This window comes from Hyperoodon ampullatus, assembly GCF_949752795.1.
Source record: "Hyperoodon ampullatus genome assembly, chromosome: 7".
In the NCBI taxonomy this organism is placed as follows: domain Eukaryota; kingdom Metazoa; phylum Chordata; class Mammalia; order Artiodactyla; family Ziphiidae; genus Hyperoodon; species Hyperoodon ampullatus.
In genome coordinates, this window is record NC_136920.1 from 44,557,845 (window position 1) to 44,585,095 (window position 27,251).

Sequence of the window (27,251 nt, forward strand, 5' to 3'; positions counted from 1 at the left end):
CTTGGCCACGACCTTGAGACTAGTGAATGGTAGAGTTGAGATCAGCCCCAGTTTTGAGCTCCTTCTCATTCTTCACTGAGAGCTTGTAGTTTCATTTAATTAAATTCAAGTGAGCAAACTAGAGCTGTGTGGAGTTTGATTAATATACAGGATGCCTGCTGGTATTAGTGTTAGTTTCTTAAAACACATACCTGTTTTGAGCTATGTAAAAGGCTTGAAATAGATTTCTTGATTAAGATGTGATGTCATATATGATATTTAGTATAAAACAAAGGATTTAAGAAAACAGAAAAGCCCTTTGAAAGTTAAAATTCATCTGAAATTGTTTTTTGTTTTCTCTTATCCTCGTGTGTGTGTGTGTGTTTGTGAGATATATGTGTGTTTATTCCTTTCTTCAGTAAGATAGTTAGGCACTGCTAGATCGATACTGATATTTTAAAAGGAGTTGTTAACATGAGGTCATTTTGATGTTCTGTGAAGTTCAAGTGAGTGGATTTACTGTGGTAAAACTTCTCAACCTTTTCACATAATTATATTTAGAAACTCTTTGCTTTTAATGCAGTAATTTGTGGAAATAACTCTTTCTGTAGGTTGCCAACTATTGCAAAATGCTAGGTTTTGATCCCTGTGGCTGGCCATTGGCTTGGTGTGAAGAAAGAGAAGATAAATGGCAGGAAATGAAAAGCGCCCACATAAGTCTCTCAGTATTTAATGTCTTAAAGAATTATCCCCCAGTGTGAAACATAGGTACTTAAAGATGCTTGACATTTTACTTTTGTGTAAGATCAAGCAGGCATTTAAACCTGTAGATAACATTGCTTCATTTAAAAATAATCTTATATTTTGACCACAAAAGGAAATTGTATATATTGTAAAATTAAAACATTCCAGAAATACGCAAAGTAATCAGTGATGGTTTCCCTAAATGTTACTCTGCCAGAACAACTACTATTTGAGATAAATGCTTGCAAATATGTTAACATACATAATGTCATTAATTTTAAACAATACAGGATCATAGTTTAGTTTATGTGTTGTAACCTTTTTTACCTAACAATATATATTGTGTATGTTTCCATATCAATAATAAGCCTTCTCACATTCTCTTTAATGATTTGAGTGTTCCATTGACTAGATATAGCATACTTCATCTCACCAATTTTTAATTGATAAGCCTCTGCCATATTTACAAAGACTCATGCATATATCTTATTTGCTGCATCATTTTTATCATATTAAATGATTTTTATTTAGGTTCCAAGCAGGAGAACCAGAAGATTGTTGGATAAAAGCAGAACATTCCATACAACCTGTGGTGTGACTATCTGTATTTTCTCAGGTGAGAAAACCAAAAGATGTTAAATATTATGTTAGAATAGCACATTTTATGAATGATATTTTTATTGTTTATGGTTTTCTTATTATATAACTTAATTTTCTCTTCTGTGTATTTAAAGAGATTTATCTAGCGGTGCTACAGAAAATGGGTGTTATATATATATATATATATATATATATATATATATATATATATATATGTGCAAAGTTTGGCCCCCAAACTGGTAATGATTATTTTCTAAAAATAAGTAATTTCATTTAGAAAGATTGGAAGAAGGTGATTAAAAGTTTTTAACCTCTAAAAGTAATGATATGATAGAAACTTAAATGTGTGAAAATTAGAATGTGAAATGTGCATTCACAGAATATGATTCTATCAAAATTATATTTGTTAAGTGTTTCTTTGATATTAACACTTGGGCAGAAAAGCAAATGTCAAAATTTGTGGAAATTTGTCCTGCTTAATTCCAAGTTAAAATATGAAGTGAGAATCTTGTGGTTGTTAAGAGCCATTTTAAAATAAATTTTTATCCTGAGCATTTATATGATACTTTTCAAATTTTTGAAACAGAAATTAATTAAAGTATTAAGTACAGGTACTCTGGAGACAGATTTTGTAGGATCTATCCCCAGCTACCCTTCTGCCTTACCGAGTGACATAATCTCTCTGATCTTCAGTTTGTTGTTAACTGTAAAATAGATCGACAGTAGCACCTATCTCATGGTTTTAAGACTAAAGTAAGAACATGCCTATGAAGTTCTTAGAATAGAATTAGTTATTATAATTTACAACCTCAAGGGTAAATTATCTCAGTGGCATAGCACCTGACATTTTCATCTGTTCATTATTTGATAGGACATAAATTATCTCAGTGGCATAACACCTGACATTTTCATCTGTTCATTATTTGATAGGACATAGGTGTTTTGATACTTGGGACATTTGATCTGGATATTTGTGTATGGCTATTTTGAATCAGAAGTGTTTTGGTATAGCTATTGCCAAGAAATCATTAAACTTTAAGCTTTTCAAAAATTGCCAAGTATTATTGAAGCAGGCATCTTCCCAGTGTTTTATCCCAGAACATCTTCCCACTGGTAGTTCCCACCCTGGAAATGAGAGATAGGGAGAGGCTCAGGGATGGGCTGAAGACTCCAGTATAGCTCAAGGCTAGGAATGGAGTAAGAGTCCAGGATATGATGAGGACCAAGGGTGTGGCCAGGGTTAGGGTTGGATTAGAGCTAGAGAGAGTGAAAGTTCAAAATGGAGGAGGATCGGGAAATGCTGGCTCATTCATAACTTGATTTGTTCTAAATGGGAGTTGTGTCCAAATATTCTGTTCAGTTGGAGAACAGCTGAAAGACTCAGATAGTGTGGAGTATTGCCATGAGTGAGTATGTGTTCCAGAGGGTTTGCCTTCTGCCACTCACTAGGGGTCTGACTTTAGGTAAGTCACCTTCCTTAACCTTAGTCTTCTTATCTGTAAAATAGGGATGAGGGAATTCCCTGGCAGTCCAGTGGTTAGGAGTCCATGCTTCCACTGCAGGGAGCCCGGGTTCGAACCTGGTTGGGGAACTGGGATCCTGCAAGCCGAGAGGCGCAGCCAAAAAAAAAAAAAAAGAGATGATTCTACCTACCTCATTGTTTTGTTATGAAAATTAAATGGGGAAATCCATGCAAAGTGCAATGCTTTCTCTCTCTTGCCTAAAATTAGAAGCCCTGAAGTCTTTTAACCTAAAAAGCCTTTTAGGGAAGGTGAATGTATCCCTTAAGGCTGTATCTCATACAGCTGTTACCTAAGACTTATTTTCAGGAGAATTCAGAAAGAATGGTAATTCCTCTAAGGATGCCCTTGCACTTTTGAGCCATATAATATGTAATGAACATATAAACCTTTCATTTAAAATGAAGGAGTTTTTTTTCTATAGATTTTAGAAGTACTGAAGCTATAGGACACAGACAGTTTTGCTTCTATAATGTTTTATATCTGTGCCATAGTTGAGTCTCACCTAGACACCCTTTGTTTATTTCTTTGGAACCCTGTCCTTGCTTATTAGTTAACCCACTTTCAGTTTCCTGTCCATTTTTTTTAACACCTTTATTGGAGTATAATTGCTTTACAATGTTGTGTTAGTTTCTGCTGTATAACAAAGTGAATCAGCTCTACATATATCCCCATATGCATTCCCTCTTGTGTCTCCCTCCCACCCTCCCTATCCCACCCCTCTAGGTGGTCACAAAGCACCGAGCTGATCTCCCTGTGCTATGTAGCTGCTTCCCACTAGCCCCGTCCATTTTTTATGGGACTCTTTTCCCTCCTCTAATTTGGTCATTGGCAGGAATTTAATCCTTTAAATAACTTTTAGGTTATTTAGCATTCTAGCCCTTCTCTCTCACTTTCATTTGTCTTTGTGTATAATTTGGAACTCTTGGCTTACCTATGTACATCTCGTATGTGAGGTTGGAGGGGTCATAGAATTTTCTAGTTTCCAGGCCATGTCTTCTTTTGAATCTCAACACTCCATATATCAGTGTAAATTGTAATAGTTTCCTAAGCAATTTAGGTTCACTTATCTCATTAAGTCTCTTATTTCTGTCATCACCATTTTACAGAGAAGTAAACTGAGGCATTAGTAGACAAGCAATGTGGCCAAGAAAACAGGTTCTCTAACTAATTAAATATTGTTCTTTCCCATACATTACAATGTGCTGTTAATGTTAACTTTATTTCACCTACAAGAAAAGGTTGGGAAGGGAGGAGGGTATTACATTTCTGTGCAAAATGTCATTAGCTTCTTTCTTGTCCAGGCTTCTCAAGATAATTTTCCTTTCCCTGACCATGCCGAAATGAATTTGTCTTCAACTCTCTAATAACTTCCTAACACTTTTATCTCTAAGTCAGTAGACTACTCATTACTGTGCCATTGTAGGTAGGTTATTAAATGCTGATCATCATCTTCCTGAGTTTTTGTCCCATGAAGTGGTTACCAACACTTTTGCTATTGGGTTTAAACACTATGACTTGAATCTGTGGATTGTGAAAAATGTTAACTGGTTAAAAGCCTTTTCATGGGCCTATATTTTAGGTTGAGTGTCAGTGAAGTATACAAGATATATAACAGGTTTGGAGCTATGGGAGAAGTGAAAGATGTGGAAAATCTAAACTACAGCGGTTCCCCCTTATCCATGGGGGGATGCTTTCTAAGACTCCCAGTGGATGCTTAAAACCGAGGACAGTACTGAATCCTGTATACTGTTTTTTCCTATACAAACATACCTGTGACAAAGTTTAATTTATAAATTAGGCACACTTAGAGATTAACAACAATTACTAATGATAAAATATAACAATTGTAATAAAAGTTACATGAACCTAGTCCCTCTTCTCTCTCAAAGTATCTTATTGTACAAATTTAATGCCTTTTCTATCTTAACTAAACATGAGTTGCAGTTTGAGGTGTGACAGCAAAGTGAGCACGAATTTCTTTTCTCCTTCCACTTTCCTGGATAGACGATTCATTCTTACCAAGGGTCTTAGCAACCTCAACATACGAAATTTTGTCCTTTCCTTATTAAGTCGAGAACTTTCACCTCTTCATTTAAAGGAAGCACTTTACGGCTTCCTTTGGCATAAATGAATTGCCAGTATCACTACTCTTTCAGTTTGGGGCCATTATTAAGTAAAACAAGGACGACTTGATCACAAGCACTGCAATACTCCGGAAAGTTGATCTGATAACCAAGCCAGTTACTGAGTGACCAACGGGTAGGATGTGCTGGACAGAGGGATGACTCACATCCTGGGAGGGATGGAATGGGATGGGTGGAGATTTCATTACACTCAGAACAGCATGCAATTTAAAGCTCATAAACTTTATTTCTGGAATTTTCCACTTAATGAATGTTTTCAAACCACTGTTGACCACAGGTCACTAAAGCTGCAGAAAGTGAAACAGTGAATAAGGGGGGATTACTGTATTCAAGAGCTGCTTAAATGAATACAAAATTCCCATATTATTATACACATACGTGTGTGCATGTGTGCCAGTGTGTGTATGTGTGTTTCTAACTCTTGACTTACTAAGGTTATTTTATTCCAGCCTTTGAAAATTCTGTTTCTTTACATGATTTCTCATACTGAAACTGTCTATAATTAAGATTCTTTGTGCTTTTAAAACTTCCCTTTTAATTGAACATTTTATTGCACACATAGCTGTCAAATTGTGACCCTGTGTTTACTTAAGGAGAGGAACTGACTCCCTCTTATAGAGCATATGTGAAAATCCCAGTGATTGGTGTGATTCTATAGGTGTGCACGTGGCTGCCCACCTGGTGAATGCCCTCAACTTCTCAGTGAACTACTGTGAGGATTTCGTTGAACTGAATGCAGCAAGATACCGAGATGAGGTGGGTGGTCTCTGTCTTCTCATTTTCCTTTCACTCGTCGTGAGATGACTAATAAGGGTCTGTGATTTTCACAGAAAATTTGTACCTTGCTGCTCCTTTTGAGTGCTTTTAAAATGCACTTGTCAAGTTGAGTTTTATTCTTTTCAGTAGGAAATATAGGTAATTACTATTTCACAGTCTCTCCCATGAAAATGAAAGTTCAGAGAGTGTCTACTTTTTATATTCTGCAGTGTTCAGAAGGTTGCCACTCAGGTCTGCCTTCTGCCTCCCAACAGCTTTTGTCTAATTCCTGTTGCTTGGTGGAGACTGTTGACAGTGCCATTACAGGGTAAAAATCCTTCAGTAACTCATACAGTGCTTTGGGGGGAAAAAGGCAGAAAAGAAGGTTGACTATTTGAGGATCCTGGACCATCAGTTTTTTGACTTAAAAATATTATTGAGTTTTAATGCTTTACTCTGTTTTATTTTGTTTTTAATTCTTATAGTAGGTCACCTTGAGCTGAATTCTATAGTGGGAAGTATCTAACTTAGGGGTGCTTTTCTCCATGTGAAGCTGCCCATGAAATGAAGTTATATGTACAGCATGCTGGGCTGGACCAATGAACAACACACGCACAGCCCTAGTTAGGTGTGTTTTGCTCGGCATTTTCATCGTGTCCTCTGGCTGCCTCTGACTCCCAAAGCCAAGACTGCATCAACACCAAAATGTTCAGGGTCCCATGCGATCAGAACCCCACCCCGTTCTGCTAAGTGTGGTAGTGACTTAATGGATTGTTCTCCATCTTCCCCTTACATATCACCAGAGTTCTCTAGATTAATACTGCTGTGACCATGTGCTTGACCTCCCTACCAAAACAAAACAAAGGTCAAAGTAACAACAAACAAGCATAGACATAAATCATGAAACCAAAATAACAAGCAGCCCTGGATAAATCCCATAACTATACCAGTATTTTTTAAAACACCAATGTAATTTCATTGATCTGGGTTAGGGCCAGGCACTAATATTTTTTAAAAGCTCACTAGTGATTGTAGAGTGCACCTAACATTAAGAACCATGGAAAGGTCTAGCTCCTTAGCATGCTGGTGGAAGCTCTTCACATGTAATGATTTCAGAGCAAAGCTTCCATCTCTCCCTGTCTCCCATCACTTCTCTCATTCCTCTATCCTCCTCTGCCCAAATCACGTGGGGTTACTTGTGTCTTACTCCCGCCATGCAGTTTCCTTTTTTATCTTTTCCTTCTTTGCTTCTCTCTTTTGCTTTCTAAATTCATGTCTTCAATAACTACAATAATCTTATCATTTTATTACAATATACATTTGCTTAATATTCCAATATCTTAGTCATTTTAAGATTTCTAGTTATTAAATTTATTTCACTTTAAGAGAGACATAGGCTCAATGGAAAATATTTTAAAACTCCCAAGTAAATGAAAAGCAAAAGCTTCTCTTCCAAAACTAGCCGCAGTTAATGATTTTATGTTTTCTTATAAGGTATTTGGAGTGGTATTTTATGATTTGCAATTAGCAAATATATGTATTGTGGCTTGCTGTATCGGAAAGTATACATCTGCCTCATCCTCTTCATATGAATATACCATAATTTATTTTTAGCCTTTTCCTTATTCACAGATGTTTAGCTTGATTCTGAGTTTTTGTCATGAACTGCATGCCAATAAATTTATTTTTTTGTACACTTCTGCTAGGCAGATTCATGGAAGTAGAATTTTGGTTTCAAAGTTATGCACATTTTTAGTTTTGATGGACAAATTGCCTTCCAAAAAAGATTCACTGGTTGATACACTCTACCAATTTTATCAGAATGCTTATTTCTACACTTCACTTGTTTGTAAAAAAATGTTGCTGATCTGATGGATGAAAAATGCTAACTCATTTTAATTTACATTTCCCCTTTTTCCCCTTCCTTCCTTCCTTTTCTTCCTTCATATTTTCCCTTTTTTCCCCTCCCTCTCTTCTTTCTTGTATAAATATTTTTGAGTACCTAGTAGGTACCAGGCCATGTACTAGACGAAGATGAAAAAATATACACATACACAAACACACACTCACACACACATATATGACATATATAAACGGTTATATTCTTCTGTGAATTGTCTCTGAAAATGATGGGTTTATGACATGCACCTTATTGTTCTGCTCTGTGCTTTCATCCTGTCTTCTCCACATCTCCAATGACCCCTCCATCCTCCAGTTTGTGATGGTGGCGCATTCCTGATGGCCTAGCTCAGTTGGCCTCATCTCGTCATCTGTGAAACAGTCTCTTACTCTTCTTCTATTCCATCTTCATTCCCTGGCAATATTAATTGTTCCATCTTCTGAGTTTCCAGAGTTATTTATTCATATTGCTGGTATTACCACTTTGTTCAGCCCATTTGTATTTTTACTAATTTTTTATGTATTAGGTTACTCTAGATTAGCCTTTAGTCATGTTTCTAACATCAACGGTAGAATTCATTTGACCTAAACTGGATGAGGAGTTATTCTTGGGCAAATGGTCCTTGTTCAAGACCCCTAAAATTGTATCATATAAATGGCTTCCTACTTTGTATGTAGCCTGGCCTGACCCCAGATTCAATGGAGGAATGAGGAAAGAAATTCAGAAGTTGTACAATATTAGGCACCCTTAGGATGAAAAATTAATCCATATTCTACTGGGAATTGATCTAAAGTTTTCCAGAAGACAGAAAGGGAGTTGACTTCAGTCCATTATAGCACAAGAATGTAGTTTAAAGCAAATATTACAATTACAATATTAATGTGTTATATTTCTGAGTAGCAGGAACCTGTCTTCCTTATTTGAATATCATCACTTCTTTTTACAGTAGCCTTTGAAACATTTTAGTTCTCAGTTAGTATTTTCTGTACTGAATTTACACAGTACAACCCCCCTTACATATTTTATCACTTTTGATTCTCACTATCTTGACACTCGTTAGCTGCAGTTTGGCAATTGTGGTAGATAGAGTATATATTAATGTTTCCACAATATAGGTAAGGTATTGAGCCACAAAATAGTCAAAGGGTGGGCTTCTGGCCACTGCCACTAGCTTATAATAGCTTATAACTGGCCATGAAGATGAAAGCCTAGGCTTTCTGGCTCTTCATACAATATTCTTCCTTTTTCAGATAGCTAAACTTCTTGGAATTGGGTTTTGTATGTATTATAATCTCCTGTGATATCGTAAAAACACTATGAAATTCAATTGCGTCTTATTTCCATTGGGAGAACAGTCTCTTACATACCTAATACATGGCTCTTATCTCTCTCAGACTCACTGCAGAATTTTATGTTATCAGTGTTTTATTTATCAGTCAATTTTTTTTTTTTCCTTTTTCTCAGGATCCTAGAAAACTTCTCTTCACAACTGGTAAGTTGTTACTCATTTCTGCTTCTGAAGATTCAGGGAAATCTTGGAAAATAAGCATCATCAAATTACACAGCATTTAGATATATGCCAAAATACAACATGGAAAATTTGCATATGAGAACAAATGATTAGGAGTTCAAGCATACAGTTGCAATGGAAACAGAGGGACAGGGCAAACAGTCAGGGTTCAGATGAATGAAGAGTAAAAGTAAGCAAATGCATTTGCCTTTCATATATTCTTTCAAAGAAAATAACATAATGCCTTATGCATATTGAGGGCCTGCTATGTGCCCACTGCTTTGACAAGTACTATTGGACATAATACATATGGACCAGTTCTCTGTCCTCAAGGGTTAGAAAGAAACACCAAGCAGTCTGAGTGTCAGTGTAGTTCTTCTAATTCAGTAATTTAGTAGGATATTTTGTGATCTTAAAACCCATGGAAAAAGAGGAGAAACTGTCATTAAATTAAGTTATCTTTCTTGAAATGTCTTCTTTCTCATTTCTAATTTACTTTTCCTTCTCAAATATATTGTCCATGAAATCTCAGTATAGACTATTCATTTGTTAAAGCACATTTGAACATCTCAAAATTTTGCCCTGATGTTAGTACAGTTCTTACTATTTTCTTCTTTTTCTCAACCTTACACTTATAATAATGAAAAAGAAACTGTATTTGAGGGATTTTTTTTTTTTTTTTTTTTTTTTTTTTTTTTTTTTGTGGTACGCGGGCCTCTCACTGTTGTGGCTTCTCCCGCTGCGGAGCACAGGCTCCGGGCGCACAGGCTCAGCGGCCATGGCTCACGGGCCCAGCTGCTCTGCGGCATGTGGGATCCTCCCGGACCAGGGTACGAACCCGTGTCCCCTGCATCGGCAGGCGGACTCCCAACCACTGTTCCACCCTTGAGGGATTTTTAACTCGTATTTCAGGGACAAGGACGATTGTGTAGCGGAGATGGTCTATCATAAAGGCTTGGCTGTACTCCCTTATTAAGGATCAGAATTGCATATGGGACTGAGGCATGGCTCTGTCAAATGCATTGTTTTTCTTTTGAATCAATTTTATGATGAAAATAAGAATAATTGGGGTGTTTTCCACCTCCATGTCGCAACTACATGTTTAGATTGATAATATATATATTTTTTCTGCCTATCAATGTATGATGCTTGCCATTTGCAAAGTACTCATTTCAGTTTTCTCTTTAGGAACACAATTTAGTTTTGTTTACAAATTTGCTCATTGAAAACATGTTTTTATTCAAGCCTTAAGAATTAGGTGAGAAGCAGAAGGGAGAAGAAGCAGAAAAACAAAACTTAATGTATGAATCAATGTATTTTTTGGTTCATATGAATCAGTTTAAGAGAAATAAACAAGAATTTTATTTTAATATTATCTTGTACAGCACAGAGTATAGTTGAAGACTTGGAACATTTGAAATGCTTAAAACAGTTTAGTTTACAAAGATATAAGAAGATTTCTTATATGACAAAGATATTACCCTAAGAAACTTAGTAAAATTAATACTTCTTTATAAGTAGGTGATCTCTCCACCTAGCTTGAAACACCATCATACTATGTTCTTTCTCAGAAGTTCCCATGAGTGTATTGGGCTAGGTAAAGATGATACTTAAAAACACAAATTCCTGATTCCAGCCTAGAGAGAGTCCAGTTTGGGACCTGCCTATATGTTTTATTAACCTTTCCACTACTGGTTTACCCTTTAGTGAGCATCTCATTATACTCTTGAGCATAACTTCTCAACACTACCTACCTTTTATCTACTCTCTTACTCTCTTTTTTTCACCTGGTCAACTCTTGCCTATCCTTTAAGTCTCAGTTGACATGCCTATCATGCACAGATTTCTGCCAAATTTCACTAAGTAAAGCTGGTCTCTTCTTGCCCTGGGTCCCTAAAGATACATAGTGAAAATACTATGAATAATTTATTTCCTTGCATATACTGTAGAATAATTATTACCTTACATATACTGTGTTTTCCACTCAAAGGGGAGCTTCTCCAGTGTGGAAAAGGGATGCCCATAGGGCATGCAGAGAAAATATTTTGTGTGGCATTTCTGTCAATACAAACAACTTGAATTATCCAAAGTCAGCATGTCAGCATCACTTTAGTGGCCTAGTTCCAAAAAGTTTCATGAAAGAAGTACTGTGCTTGCCATCAGGTGCCATCTACTTCACAGGGACACAGGCCCCCCCTTAAGTATGAGGCTAGAGCTCCTCAGGCATCTGGTTGACCCCACTGAATAGTAGCAAGTGAGAGAACAAAGCAGAATCTAAAGATGGTAATGGGATGAGTGACACTGTTCACTTAGTCCAACTTTGAATTCACTTAGTCCAACTTTGTGTTATGAATACATCTCTGACTGAGTCTATTTCACAACTATCTTTGAACATTGTCAGGCACAATACCTAGGAAGAATAAAGTTCCTGATGAAGAAATGCATGCATGTTTTTAGATGTTCTGATGATAAAACATATTTTCTATTAGTTGATATATTTCTTGAATTTTAATTTGTTTAATGTTACATAGAGTCTTCTCTCTCTCTATCTTTAAAAGTTTTTCCATGTAACCTAGGCCTAAGAAATAAGGTTGTCTTGTAGAAAATAAAGCTTGTGGCAGCACAAGTGACATAAAATATGGGATTTAGACTCACTAAATAAGAAACGTTAAAGACATTTCAATTAAGAATTTATAGAATAAAATAAGTTTAATAGATTGAATTATTCAAACATTTTATAATGCTTACTACATATCACCAAATTTAGTAGTACTTGTATGATGAGAATAAAATGCATAGTATCTAATTTTATTTAGAAAAACCCTCACAAACAAATAAAATTATGTCTCCAATTATGTTTGTAAAAACAGGATAATGAATACAAGATGGTATATTTCTGACTATATCTGGGTATGGATGAAAATGATCTTTCAGTTTCATCTAGAAATGGCAATATAGTGCAGTTATTCATTTGAAGGGCTACTAATTAATTAACCTAATATGCATAGATAAAAGAGTAATAAGAGTAAACATAACAAGCATGTTTTTTCCTAAGGAAACAAATATAGGTTTTGCTTCATAACTTCAACACTGAGAGTTCACAGTTTACTTCACTTTGACAAGTAACTTTCCCCAGTGAGCTTAGACTAGCACAATAATTTCTAACCTGTGCTTCCTGACTCTTGGAATATGTGTAGCAATAGAAGCTAATTTATTGGGACTTGGCTGCGCTGTTGTCCAGCGCTAGGTTAGGATGCCCTTTGAGGTACCTCAAAAACACTCAATGCTTAGCATTCTTTCAGCACTTAATACCCTATATTGCAATTGCCTGCTTACGCTGTCTCCCACACTGGACTGGGATTTCTTTTAGAGCAGGATTCATTTTTTCCTCTAGCACTTAACAGTACAGTACAGATACCTAGAAAATATTCACTGAATGGATAAAAGTCATTTATTTTTAAACTCTACTACTTGTTGCATAGATATTCTCTACAACATTCCAGATAATTGGTTGGCCAACCTGTTTGTTTAATTCCAGTAAATAAAACCATAGCTTTTTTTTCTTTTTTTTTTTACTGAAGTATAGTTAATTTACAATGTTATGTTAGTTTCAAGTAGACAATGAAGTGATTCAGTTATACATATGTATACACGTATATTCTTTTTCAGATTCTTTTCCATTATAGGTTATTACAAGATACTGAGTATAGTTCTTTGTGCTCTACAATAGGTCCTTGTTGTTTACCTATTTTATTTAATATATATAGTAGTGTGTATATGTTGATCCCAAACCCCTAATTTATCTCCCCCCCAGAATCCCCTTTGGTTTTTAAGTTACCCACCCCACCCTTTTTTTTTTGACCACCATAATTGCAATTTTTTTCATTGCTAATTATAAGTCAGTTTTTCTTCTTCATTGCTCTGAAGTCTATTACTCTATAAATTACAAACTCTGTTCCTTTTGTACTTCTGGGAGACAGAAAGGAAAAATGAATTCTTTAGATAAAAAAGTTAACTTCATAAATCTGAAAGAACCTTAAGAAGTATTGAATTGATCCTCAGTTTACAGATGAGATTCAGTGAGCTAGGGGTTTGGCCTAAGGGACAGTAACAGGACCCCAATCCCAGAATATACATACATACCCCAGGTTGTCTGGGGCCTCTACTTCATGTTGAATTCAAATGACTGAGGTCAACTATTTCACCCTCTCTAAGTCTTTCCAGTATGTTTTCCATGCTCTGCTCTAAAAGGTGTGCTCTAATTAAATGTTTGAGGAAGTATCTCTTCAATTTTACACTGGTTTCTTGACTTTAGTACCTCTCAGAAGCTTTACATTAATGTGCCCTGTGATTCTTCAAGGAATGGTTATAACACTTTTGAGTAATATAAATTAATACCTCAAGGAATTAATGTTTAAATAATACCCTTTGGAAATTATAACTTTGTTCTAAACATACTCTGTTTTTTCAGGTGCCCTGATGAAGTGATTTGCAGACATTCTGTAACTAATCTTGGCATGTTCAGGACTACATAGGAAACCTTGTGTGTAGACACAGTAGACATTCATGAAGCCTCAGTAAAATTACTGGAAAGGCCTCTCCAACCACAAATTTTACATTTTAAGTGAAATTAGTTGAAGCCAGAGAGGCAGACCTCCTTTTTTTTTTCTTTAAATTTATTCAGTTACAATTGAAGCACTCTGAATTATACATATGTAAAGCATGCTACTTGATTGGTTTTGATATATGTATACACATGTGAAACCATGATCAAAATCAAGATAACAAATATGTCCATCATTCTGTCCTGCTCTCTACCCCTCCTAACTACAGATCTGCTTTCTATCACTAAAGAATGCTCTGAATTTTCTAGAATGTTGTATAAAAGAAATCATAGAACTTATGTTTTTTCAGGTTGTTTTGGTGGGGGAGGGCAGTCTGGCTTTTTACACTAAGTCTAATAAATTTTGTGATTCATCTGTGTTGTCATCTATGCATAGTTATGTATCAGCAGTTCTTTCTTTTTAAACTGCTGGTTAATTTTCCAGGTACAGATAAACAATTATTTATCCATTCATCTGTTGATGGAAATTTGAATTGTTTACAGGCCTTGAGTATTAAAAATAAAGTGGTTATGCACATTTTTTAACACGCTTGGGGTGGATATATGTTTGTGTTTTGGGGGGGTATATTCTTGGGCGTGGAAAAGCTTGGTTATTTTGTAGGCATGCTGTTCTTTTTAAACAGGATTTTTCTATGCTATTCGTCCTTTCGTGTGAACTAGTGTAGATATCTTGCTCTTCTCTTACCCCCTAGGAACTAAGTACTCACCTGGGGCAATGGGAAAGGGAGTACCCTATAAAAGAAGTGTAGAGAAGAGATGATTTGGATTAGGTACATCTGGGAAAGGCAAGGATTGTTAAGCTTCCAAATTTGTGTATTGGGAAGAGTGAAAGGAGAGCATATTCCAGTATTAAGTTCCAAAGACCAACTCCCTTATTTCTCATGTGTCCCTTTACAAGTGGAAACTTGTTTCTATTGTACTGGGATTTCTAATGTTATTTTCCAATGATTCTAAACCCTCTGTGATCCTAATGGTGCACATCACTGTTGCTCTTATATTGTCCCCAGCTTGTTTGCTTCTGCTGGTGGCTTACAGCCCCTGATGGTCCTTCTGTTTCATAGGTGGTTCCTTGTCAAGAAGAAGAGTGGGGGAATGTCTATACTTTTGGAGGCAGAATTGTTTCAATACCTTTTCTACAAAGATTTCAGATGGAATCTCTCAGCTAGGTCATTTAGTACTTATTGTTGCTTGTATGATTATAAGAGTAAATAAAGGTGACTTATAGACAGAATATTTTATTTGGTAGTAATAAGATAATAAGAAATGAGGCTATTGTGATTTTCACTCTTTGATAAAGCATATCACTTATTCATCTTGGATGTGCTGTATGAGCTAACACTAGATTTGTAGCAATCTATTATGTCAGAATTAATTTTGAAAATTGACATGTTTGCACACTTTAAAAAACGTTATGTACTATCAGAAGCACTGATTTCAAAATGTTTTCCATTCTGAGGGGAAATACGTCTGCAAGTGTTCTTAAAACATCAACACTGTAACTTTTTTCTTCAAATTCACCATTTTTTGTTCTACACTCGAAGTTGCAGTTTTTAGAAAGGTTCAGGTTTTGTTTATTTTTTCTTGAAAATTATTCTAGATAGTGAAGCCCAAAAGAAATTATTTGACATTGAAACTGAAGGAGCTACTAGTTCCATAAAAGTGGGGAGGTGAGAGTAAGGAGAGTTTAGTACTGTGGTGGAGAAAACCAAAACAACAAGGGAGTTGAATGTCAACCCTGTCCTGTTGTATTAATTATTGACTTTTGTTATAGTATGTACCTATAAAAGTATGCACATATTCACCATTCTGAGTAGAATATTTGAAAATACAAAAATGGACTCTTCTGTTAAAGGTGGAAAAGACTCTGCTTTGTCCTAAATACCTTGAAACTTATGCTAATTCAAAAAAGCCTTTTTTTAAGAGGGAACATACAAGGAGACATACAATTTGAATTGGGCTTCCCACAGATCAGCCTAGTACTTTGAATTTTAAGGTAATAACTTTTTGTACATTTTTTCTCAGCATGACTTAAGTTAAACATACTTATGTACATTTTTATAGTTCCTGGCCTGACAGGGGTCTGCATGGTATTGGTGCTATTCCTGATGATTACAGCTTCGACATATGCAATACGGTGAGTGTCAGAGCCATTATTTTGATGTTCCTTGGTCAGATTATTTAGACTTCCTTAAGATTATCTTCATTTTCATATGTAGGAAATGTCTCGATTAACCCGAATGTTTAGCCAATGCAATATTCTGGTTACTGGACTGTTCTGTGTAACTAAGAGGGGAATAGAGAGGCATTTCTATATATCATTTCCTGTTTTAGAAAAATCTCTTTCTTTCAGTCAAATATTCTGGGTTGTAAGGAATTGTGTATGGAGGCTTTCCAAATACATGTTCCAAAGTGGAATAAAAGGGGGCGGGGTGTGGCTTATGCTTCAATAACTTAAAACAGGACAGGGAATTACTATATTGTACACCTGAAACTAATATAATATTGTAAGTCAACTATACTTCAATGAAAAAAAACCAACCAGAATAGGACTTACTTGCAAAAATGACCAAGACGTTGAACTAAATGATAGCAGACAGAAAGCGCTGTAAAAGACTTCGCTATATGTAAGAACCTGCTAAATAATAAAGGTGCCATTATAAACTTATGAGGAAAGTAAGGCTTAAGTGAATTAAATTCTAGATAAATTACAGAGTTTACTGTAAAAAATTATACCATTAAAGATTTAAAAGAAACTTTAAGTGGATATTTATCAGCTCTCATAATGGACAAGGAAAAATATAGGAAATATTTGGCTACCTAAAAATATGAAAATTTAAACTCCTGAATGTCAATATACATTATAAAACTGAAAAATAAACATGCTATTGCAAAAATTATTACACTCACATGGAAGTAGTACATTCTTAAATTTGAATAGTTTAACCCACAACAATTGAGAAATATGTTATAGAAATGGGTAATTATTATGAACAGATAAGTCACAGAAGAATACAAAGTGAGTAACACAAAACTGAAAAAATACCTAATTCCACTTATACAAAATACTGAAGATGTATAAAGTGGAGTCTGGGTTTGGGGAAACAGGCCCTCCTGCACTATGATTGGGTTCATAATTTATAAACATGTTTCAGAGAGCAATAGGTAATGTGTATCAAAAGCCTTACAAAATGTGTGTCCTCTGATGTCATAATTCTACTTCTAGAAATCTAGATTCAAAAAGAAGCAGATCTGTGCAAAAAGGCATACGTTACAAGGATGCTAATGAGCTTGTTTATGATAGCAAAAACTGTGACCCATGTAAAGGTGGCTCTACTGGCTCTTGCTTAAATTGGGGATTCTAAAGTTTCTAGGGGTTGTATCAGAATCATCTAAGCTTTTACGAATACCTGCCCGCCACCTCCAAGATTCTAATACATGAATATCTACCGAGATATATGAAATAAAATAACTGTTAGTCTTTTTACTTCTCTCAAACATTCTAGGTTGTGTTTATTATACCCATTCCTCTTCAAACTCTTTGTCCTCCCCCAGGACAATAACACAAGATGTTACTTTAAAGTTATACACTATCCAGGAAGATAAGAGAAAATTTTAATAAACACTTATTTAGTTTATCTCCATCTGAGTTTCCTTTGAACTACTCTCAAAATATATATTGGGATAGAAACATTGGTTGTCTTAGAAGTCATTTGCAAATTGAGAATATTGATAAAAAGGACAGCAGAAGTACGTATTAGCAGACTATTGCCTGCACCTTCGCCTTACATCATACTAACTTTAATATAAACAGCTGATTTTAATTCTTTCTATGTATCTTTATTTGAAATACAAAGAACCTTCAAAATGATAAAGTGTTACTTATAATTTTTGTCAGTTTTCTCTGCAGTGGTATGTTAATACTTTGATATTAATAGATAAATCTCAGATGAACTCATATTTTAACTTTCAATTGTGACATGTATTTGAAAGGATGCACGATTTTTTTAGTGAGATGGTGTGTAAAGTGGAATTGAAATTAAGTTATTTGTTTTTTCAGAGTTTCTAACTATGACATCTTCTGGTACACTCATAATCTCTTCTTGGTCTTCTACATGCTGCTGATGTTACATGTATCAGGGTAAGTTTAAAAAAAATGTTTTTAAAGCTATGTGTGCCTAAAAATGGAGTAATAAAAGAGAAATCTATAGAAATTTTCATAGGAAATGGTAAAATTATTTGGTTACTTGGAATTGAGAGTAGTGTCAAGAGTGGGATAAATAGTTCTATTTTTGCCATAGCATGTTTTAACAAAACTAGCATAAAAGTATATTAAAACGGAAAGACAGAGTTACTTCTCCCACAATGTTGTAGTTTTTAAAGCCCCTTATAGTTATGTCCTGATAAGCTCTAAAAGAAAGTGAGTAGGAACTGGAGAACTTCAAGAAGATATTTAGTGTTTGAATTTTCAGGAATTTATTATGTCTTGCTGCTGCAGAGTTTGGAACAGTGGAGTTACTCATTTACTAATATTTGCAGAGACAGCCAAAGATTTATAAGACCCAAATACAAGGATCTGTCAAAAACACCAGAAAATCACAAAGGGAAGAGAGATAGCATCCCAAGTTTTTACAGAGAATTTACCACAAATACTCTGAAAAGTATGTGGACCCAAGCAGTATACTCAAATGTATGGTGCTTAAAATAATTCATTAGGTCAGAGGATGTAAATAAATAATATATTTTTGTGTATGTATATGTCTGCATGATTACAGCGTGGACCTGTGAGTTTGTCTTGACACTCACACTAATATGACACAATAGGCTATTGTCCGACATCAGGTTCACTTGGCTTAGTAGAAGGATTCAGGACAGGAAACATGGAATGTCAACAGGATAATGTCAGGTGCTTCTTCAGTAGGGCTCCCTCTAGATGCACAGTAACCATTTTCCACCTTCTCTCCCTTACCTTGCATGTAGTAACTCAGTTTTAAGATGAGGAGACCATATGGATACACAAGGACTACATTGCCTGGGAAGGCTCATGCTCCACAGGAACCAGTCTCTTGGTAACAGTCCAAGTCTCCTCAAGGGATGCCCTCAGTTGCTAGAACACACTGCATCAGGAAGCTGAGGTCACTCAGCATCCTCCAGGTCCAAATGCTTTCCATCAATAATAATCAATGCTGGCTGGTAACACAGCTAGCACACCCTGTTTATCTTAACTCAAAATGTTTCCAGGGAAACAGTATTTGGAGAAAAGTTCAGACCTGCTGTTAATTTTTTCTTCAGAATGTTTTATAATGTACTTTGTCAGTACAGTAAATCTTATCCATAAATTTTATATTTATTTCAAGGTGCATGTTCAAAATGTTGTTCCCCCAGTTTTGGAGGCCATTGATTTAGACATCAGTATTTTATGTGGATCTCTGTCTCCTACGTCCTGGTTCAATTTATTCTGTATCATGGTTCTAGAACATATAATTGTAGAGCATTAGACACATGGCCACACATAATCCCGACTTCCAGCTAGCCATGACTGCCACATAAGGAAGAGGGCCACAGTCAGTGGAACCTCTGGGTTCTGTTCTTTTCCCATTGTAGGGCTAACATATTCTGTAGAGCATTAGGACACCAAGAAAGCCCTTGGTAGAGAAAATCTGCTTTATATTCTGTTCTTTAAATGGCTTGCATGCCTGTCCAGGGCTATTATCATAAAAATGGACTATGAGTAAACAGATGTGCTACTAATGATAACACTAATTTAAAACATTTGCAAAGTGCTTACTATGTGCCAAGCATAAATTCAAAATGATTTAGATGATTTATATTATTAAAGGATTATAGTTTTATAAGGATAAACAATATTGTGAAACCCTTTTTATGGGTGGGAAAACAGATTTAGAGAGAGTAAATAATTTGCTAAAGTTTGCTTAACTGATATATCCTGGATTCAAATCCAGGCATTCTGACTCAAAAACTTATATTGTTATACTTTTTTTTTTGAGAGTTCAGCACTTCTAAGAATTTGGTCTTAAGTTTTTTTAAAGAGGTTAATATCTTGATTTATCTGGAATTGTTCTCTCTTCCTCTCTCTCTCTAGCTATAACAGATGAGAGAAAAATATAATAATTTGTTAGTATAATTAGTTATGCATTCTTTTGCCTTTATGTTGTACTAAATTAAAACTGAGAAAATCTGTTTCTTTGTAATTCAAAGTACAGTTATTTTTCAAAGTTTCAGGAGTTCTAACAGGCTTCTGAAGTTAGGGAGTATTAAGAGTCCTTTCTCCATTTTTTTGGAAGTAAAAGAAGGTATATTTAAAATTTGATTTTACTTCTGTAGAACAGGGGTCATAAACAGAAAGTGACTTTAATTTATGTAAAGAAACAACCAAAGACATCAACAGAATGAGTTAAATATAATCACTCTATTATACTAACTGAATTAATAGTTCTTTACATATGATTGATAAAAATGAAGAAAACAATTATTAAAATACTGTAATAACTGTTGTGCAACAAATATACAATACTCTAAGCATTCTACAGTGCACATTTTTTATAAAGTTTAATTTTTTTAATTGAAGTATAATTGGCAAATGAAATTACATATATTTAAAGTGTACAAGTGAATTAACACATCTATCATTTCACATAGTTTCCTCTTTTTTTTTTTCTGGTGTGAACTTTTAAGATCTTCTCTCAGCAAATTTCAAGTATACAATACAGTATTATTAACTGTAGTCACCATGCTGTACACTAGATCCTTAGAACTTATTCATCTTATAACTAAAAGTATGTAACTCTATGAAGTTTAATTTTTAATAAAACTACATAGATTATGCTTCTGGTGTAGGAAAAATTATTACTGATAAATCTTACAGCTTTCTTAAAATGGAACATTTCTCAAAATGTTCTTTTTTATCTTTAAAGGATCTATCTACAAGTAAATCTACTGAAGCTATTATTTGTGCTAATGTTGAAGACTTAGACATATCTTTATTTATAAAATTCCTTGATAATGTCATTCTCTAGCTTTTGGTTATACAAGTAAAGTGCAGCTATTCAAAACAAGCTTCTTGAATTTATATTGAGATTTCTGTTAAACAGTATGCTTTAGGTTTGAACAGAAAAGCACTATTTGTTGGGCATTTGCTTCTTTCTCTATCAATGTGGTAAGTACTATAATAAAGAATGAAAGAACGATATAATATATGATACTTAGTCTCCCAGAATTAGTAATTGGTTTGACATTAAAAAAAAAAAGAGTTGAAAGAGCTGAAGACAATTTTAAACTGCATATTTTCCAAGTGTAAACATATTTTATTTTCAAGAATTCTGGTAGCCTAAAGAATTGAAGGATCAATGTGGGCTAGAAATTTTAGAAAATTTTTGACTTCAAAAATGAAGCAGTTTGAAATTGTCAACTGGTTTCCTTATATAAGCAAACTTCTGTAGTAAGGAGGAACAATTGCTTCATATGATTTTCTAAAGTCAATTTTATTTTTATAGAATCTCAAACTTTGAAGGAAGCTCAAAAGATGATTTTGACTAAGAATCTTTGAGTCTCCCTACAATATGTCTAAGTAAATATATAATTGTGAAAAGCGCATTCTGTTTTTGGAAAGCTCTCATTTTCACAAAGTCATTTCTCTTTTGAAACAGAATCTATTTTACTTTAATTTCTACCCAATGATTTAGAAGTCTGTGACTCTGGAGGCCATGGAAATTGAGTTCTTCTCCTTCTTTAAATTCTGTTCCTCTGTTACTTTTTCCTTTGAATAAATTAATAGTTAATATTCATTGAGTACTTATCTTACTAATGGTTGATTTCATTAAGTCCTCCCAACAACTCCGGTAAAGTTTGCTGTTATTGTTATTATTATTATCATTATCATTATTATCATTCCCATTGTCCAGGTGAGAGAACAGGGGCACTGAGAGGTGAAGAAACTTGCTGAAAGTCATGGCTAGTAAATAGAAGAGCTTGGGTTTGAACCCAGGTATCAGATTCCAGAGCCCACATTCCTAACCAGTAAATCAAACTGGCTACTGTTTGGCATGGCTTCCCAATATCCCTTTCAAATCTGGAAACCAAAATTAAATACGGTGTTCTTGGGGTATGCAATGTATATTGGCAAAGTGGAAGTCTTACCTTCTTTGCTCAAAATATTACAACTCAATATTATTTAGGATCTAATTATCATGTTCCACGATTATACATGCCTTTAGCTTAGCCTAGTTTTCATTCCTATTACCTATATTTTAGATTTTTTTTTCATTAGTATAAGCAATTCTATTGCATGGCACCCTAAAAAACCCACATTTCATATACAATAAATTCAGATGTTTTATCAGTGTTCAAATAGATCTCTAAAATATATTAATTTGTTTTTTCCTAGGAGGTCAGTATAACATGGCAATTAAGAGTTACATCACTTAATAGCTGTATGACCTTGCCAGATAATTTGCCCTTTCTCTTTCATCTGTTTTATTGGATTAATAATAAAATATCTATATCAGGGTTGTCTCATGTTTAAATAAGTGAATGCAGCAATGTAGGCAGAATATAGATATACTCAATAAATGTTAGCAGGATAAAAAAATTATACTGGTACTGATACTAATAACTGTGTAAGGAAGAAACTCCACATTTAATTTGCTGAAGAATCGTTTCTGTTTTGATAAGGACACTGCGCTTTTGAAGAGCCCAGATTTTCCTATCAGCAAAGTAGTTTGATAAACATATAATGAAAACTGCTTAGCAGATCAAAAGAATAATCCTAAAGGGCAACAGTTTTTATAATGTTGTTATGTCTCAAAGGTTCAACTGATTTTAATGATAAAGGTTTATTTTGGGATTTGCAAGACAAGCCTTCGCCTGAGGAATTTTTTTCTGATTTTTAATACACCTTTCTAGGAGGTTGCCATTTGTACACTGTACTAAAGATATTTCAATTCAGAAGACATTCAGAAAAAATTTTTAAAACCAAAAATGTTCCCTCTTTCCAGACATGAATGTACCTGGACGTTTCTTTCTTCATTTTCATTTGAAAAACTCATCAGGAGGTGAGATATACTGCCATTCTCACTTACTGATGAAAGGGTATTGGGAAATACCCTTTAATTTCTACCCAATGAGGGAAAAGCAATTATGAATGTCACAGAGTCTCAGCCCAGAGACTAACCCCACTCCTTTGAAAGGCATGTGGAGGGAAAGCATCGTAAATGAGATCGGGCACCCTAGCCTTTCAATTTTACGACAGTCAACACTCCCGCTGGCTTTAGCTCTCCAAAGTGTTGCATGGGTAGTAATTGTATTTTATTTTTTATTTACATAAGAGAGGAAATATAATGTGAGAATTCTGGGAAAGAAAGGGGAAAGGTCCTTTTCAAATGTGTAGATGGCAGTGAGAGCCAAACAATAGTGAATAACTGAGCCAGCTGGACTTCCCAGACTATATTTTATTACAAAAATAAGACCTGGATTATTCTTTTAAACAGAGCTTTCTGCCATTTGGGACTACTGCTGGCAAGAGTTCGTGGTAGAGCATGATTTATATTCTGCTTGAATCATTTTTTTCAGAGAATTTAAAAGGAATGGTTTTCTAGGTGCATGTTTCTAGAAACATTTGTTCTTTAAACCTGAGGAACACAGTGAGTAGCCCCTGTCAACAATGACAATGAACCAGAGGCACTGTCAGCTTCATAGGTATTGAAACTCAAGAAATTAACCCGGGGTAGACAAATACTTATGAGATTAGGCTTATTGTGTTGGTTTATCTTCCCTCTACTATGCCCTTAGGAGGAGAAAATTAAAAATATACTCTTGGGGGATAGATGTATTTATGCAATATAGTTAAGTGTTAGAAGTTGCCGATTCCCAAGAATCTTCTCTTTTAGAAGTGCTTGTACTGAGGGCTCCTTTTACCCACACTGATGTGGAAGGAGGAGAAACTTGTGGGATTTTCCTTTTGGGGAGAAGCACCAGCTCTTCTTAGAATGTCAAATGGAAACTTGGTGAAGCCAAGGGAAAGGAAGGCCCAGAAGCTGTATGTTAAGCCAAAAGTACAGAATATTAAACACTATATAAAACCTTAGGTAAAAGGGAGAAAGTCAGGTTATAGCTGAAGTTGTAGTTGAATAGTAGAAAATTCCAGTGTTCTCTGCAGCCTACCCCCATTATGCATCTGCGAGTTACAGTATGAAAGAGAAAAGAACATATAGCAGAGTGACGTATCCTAGGTAAATTATAGTGTTTTTGAGGGTAGGACTGTTTCTTACTTATCTTCATCAGTGGAATCCCTTTCATCATCAATCCTAAATCATCATTCACTCAGTGTTTGCTGGATTATGTGGAACTGTATTAATTGGCTTTTAGCTAGGAATGTGTTATTCTTCTAGGCCCTTCCAATTTTCCTCAAATATTAAAGTATTGCAGATAGCAATAAAAATAATCTGTGTATTTATTTAAATGTAACTTGGATTACCATTTTGGGCCTGTCACTTATACTTAGTGTTATCTAGGTAATAAGTTATTATGGCAACTGGAATGTCAATTCCTGTGTCTGAAGAATTAACTTTTAAGTCTTAACTATTTTCGTTGTGTTGTAGACTGGCACATTTTTACTGGAGATTTTTGTGTGCTTCTGTGGCTAAAAATTCTTTGGATCATGAAGGAAATTTTTTCATCTCTTTTTATTTGTCTTCTTTCACTTTTTTGGTTTTTTAATTTTTTACTTAAAATATATAGGGTGAATAAAATTCCTGAGGAATTAAGTCTTTGTTATGTGGAATTCAAATCCCCCCATAATATTTACATATTTTCCATATGTTAATAAATATAGTGTTCTATACAACTATGATCTTTAGACATTTATGTTTTTTTTCCCATTTCTAATTTCCCATTCATAGGATTAATTTTCCTTCTTGTGTAAAAAATGATTTTTCTATGTAATAATTCCTGACTAAAGTCTTATGATTTATTTATTTTTGCTGATATTTTATCCTGAAAGCCAGGTAAGGGTGGGAATTGAGATTGTGGGGTATTTTCTCCCATAAGGATGCCATTTGTATAGATAGAGATGTGTAGTATATTTGAAGCATTTTCATGTAAATGAATTAATTTATGCTATAAGCTATACTTATTAATGAATTTTTAATCTTCTAAACTGTGAGTCAACTTTCTCCCCAATTTGAGGGTAGAAGTAGTGAGCTCCAGCCCAAATACTTTCTCACATAATTTTATCCTCAGTTTTTCTCCTGGGACCTTATTTATAATAACAAGTGGTTCTGGCTAGAGGTACAGGGTGAGAAAGTTGGGGAGGAAGGAGAAGGAACTAGGGCTAAATTTATTGTAAGAAATATTTTCAGTACATTAATGTTTCTTCTGAAATGTGGAATAATCCTTTTCTCTCCCACTGCCCTTTTAGTAAAGCCTGAAAGCAGAGAAAATAGTAACAAATATTAGATGCTTACATATTTTTTCCTTCCCAAGACATCAATGTCCTTTCCTTTATATACCTGTGAATTAGAGGGTAACAGGCACTGTCACTCTTGCAGCTGAGAAAACGTATTAAAATGACCTATTTTACTTCACACACTTAGGGAAGTTTGGGATCTTGGTCCTATGTCCTTAAACTCCAAGGCTTTGTTTTGCCAGCTGCATAGTGTCTGTGGCAGGGTGCTTAATTGCAGGGCTCACTGCAAAATGAAAATGCGGGGCCCTTTGATAGAAAATTATTAAGCATTTCAAGATGATGGCAACAGAACATTGAACCAATTACAGTGCCTTTCTAAGACCAGGGTCCCGTGAGAGCACACAGGTCACACACCCATGATGCTGGCCCTGTCTGTGTTGCCCAGTCTCATACCTTGGGCATCACCACCAGCAAGAGCTAGACACAATACGTGCGCCAGTCAAGCTGCAGGTTGTGAGTACACTCGGGTATCTGTAGCAAAAGCCCAGCGAAGAATGCAGAGGCAAGTATCTGGCAAGAATCTGGCTAGACCCGACAAAGTGGGGGTGAGAGTAGAAACTTTGGTTGGATGGGTATCTGATGCTTAGGGTTTCCCTGAGGCACGCTGGATCCTTAGTTTAGGAAAGCACTCTATTTCTAGATGCTGCTAACAGATAGGCTTGACTCTCTTGATGACTTGTCTACCTAGGTTAGGATGGGCTCAGATTCAGGGCAGGGCTGAGATCACAGGTTGGACTTTGCAGTACTCAAGGGTGAAGAGGGATGCTGTAAGTTGCAGACCTATTTAATGCTATTCCCTGCAAAGTTGAACGAACACACATGGTTTATTTTACTAACTGCCATTTGCTAAAGTCTAGACAGCTTTATTGAAATTAGAATGAGTTCAAACTAACTTCTGTGTTTGTTAAAACCGGGTGACTCCTCAATCACGTGTTTCAAAAATAACCACAACAAAAAATTGTTTATATACTTTTAGACATTTATTAAAACATTCAGTGAATATTTATCGAACACTTGTTACAGATTATAGGCACTGTTCTAGACACCAGAAAAATAGAGGCACAGGACAAATCTTTGACCTTAAGTAGTGTATATTCTAGTGGATTCCTCAGAATCCAGTGGGTTTTGCAATATTGAATTTGGATGTATTTTCTTAAGCTCTTTTTTTGTACTTGAAGCAAAGTAAAAAGAATGGTCAGAAATTTTTTTCTGTAAAGAAAATAAATATTTTGTATGTTATAGAATACAAGGTAAAAAGTAGATTCCTCATGGGACAAGGATTTTTTTCTCCACTTTAAAAATGGATTAAAATCACCACAAACATAAAGGTCTCATAAGCAACACTGCATTTGTTAGAAATTTGTAACTTGCAGTTAAAGTAGAGATGATTTTGTGATTCTCTTTTTGGCAGGCATAGTGTTTTGTAATATTTAACTTTTGCCATAAAAAGTTATTATGATTTCTATGTTTTAACCTGGTAGGATTTATTCTGTGTACTATATTATTTTCTATGACTTTGTCACAGCCAGACATTAAAAAATAGTGGTATAACTATAATTCCTAGTGAAGAAAAAAGGAAAGAAAGAAAGAAACCTATTTTGTGGAAACACTGTTGAGTGTTGCAAGCACATCTTGAAATCCTTATGAGTGCAAAAACAATAGTGTCCACAACCATGTGTTTTGATACACCATAAAATCCTTGATCTCTCATCATTGAAGAACGCTAGACATTCCAGAGATACTTCAAAATCTCTCTTTTAGAACATAATGCAATATACCTTAAAAAAATTAGTAATAAGTGTTCCTATTCCCACATAGGCCATGTGCCTCCTTCCCCAACTCCCTGCCACATCACTGTCTTAACTTGGCAATATTCTCTGCTTACCATTCACTAACATCTTTTTCTTTTTTTTCACTTTCAAATGGTTTTTCATTTAATTATGAAAGGTACAACAATATAAGAATGTTCCCTTTATTTTAACTTTTAGATGC

The 27,251-nt window shown here is 34.9% G+C and overlaps 1 protein-coding gene across 2 annotated transcripts in view; it reads left to right on the forward strand.

The window, feature by feature from the left end:
• The window catches only part of NOX4 (NADPH oxidase 4), a gene marked incomplete at both ends in the record, with an annotated part of 141,034 nt that overhangs the window by 25,737 nt on the left and 88,046 nt on the right, over positions 1-27,251 (forward strand). For both annotated transcript variants that reach the window (XM_079709503.1, XM_079709504.1), the window contains 5 exons: positions 1,255-1,339; positions 5,649-5,746; positions 9,111-9,138; positions 15,842-15,914; positions 17,838-17,918. In XM_079709503.1, the coding sequence (XP_079565629.1) occupies positions 1,255-1,339; positions 5,649-5,746; positions 9,111-9,138; positions 15,842-15,914; positions 17,838-17,918 (365 nt within the window). The remainder of the gene's footprint in view (positions 1-1,254; positions 1,340-5,648; positions 5,747-9,110; positions 9,139-15,841; positions 15,915-17,837; positions 17,919-27,251) is intronic.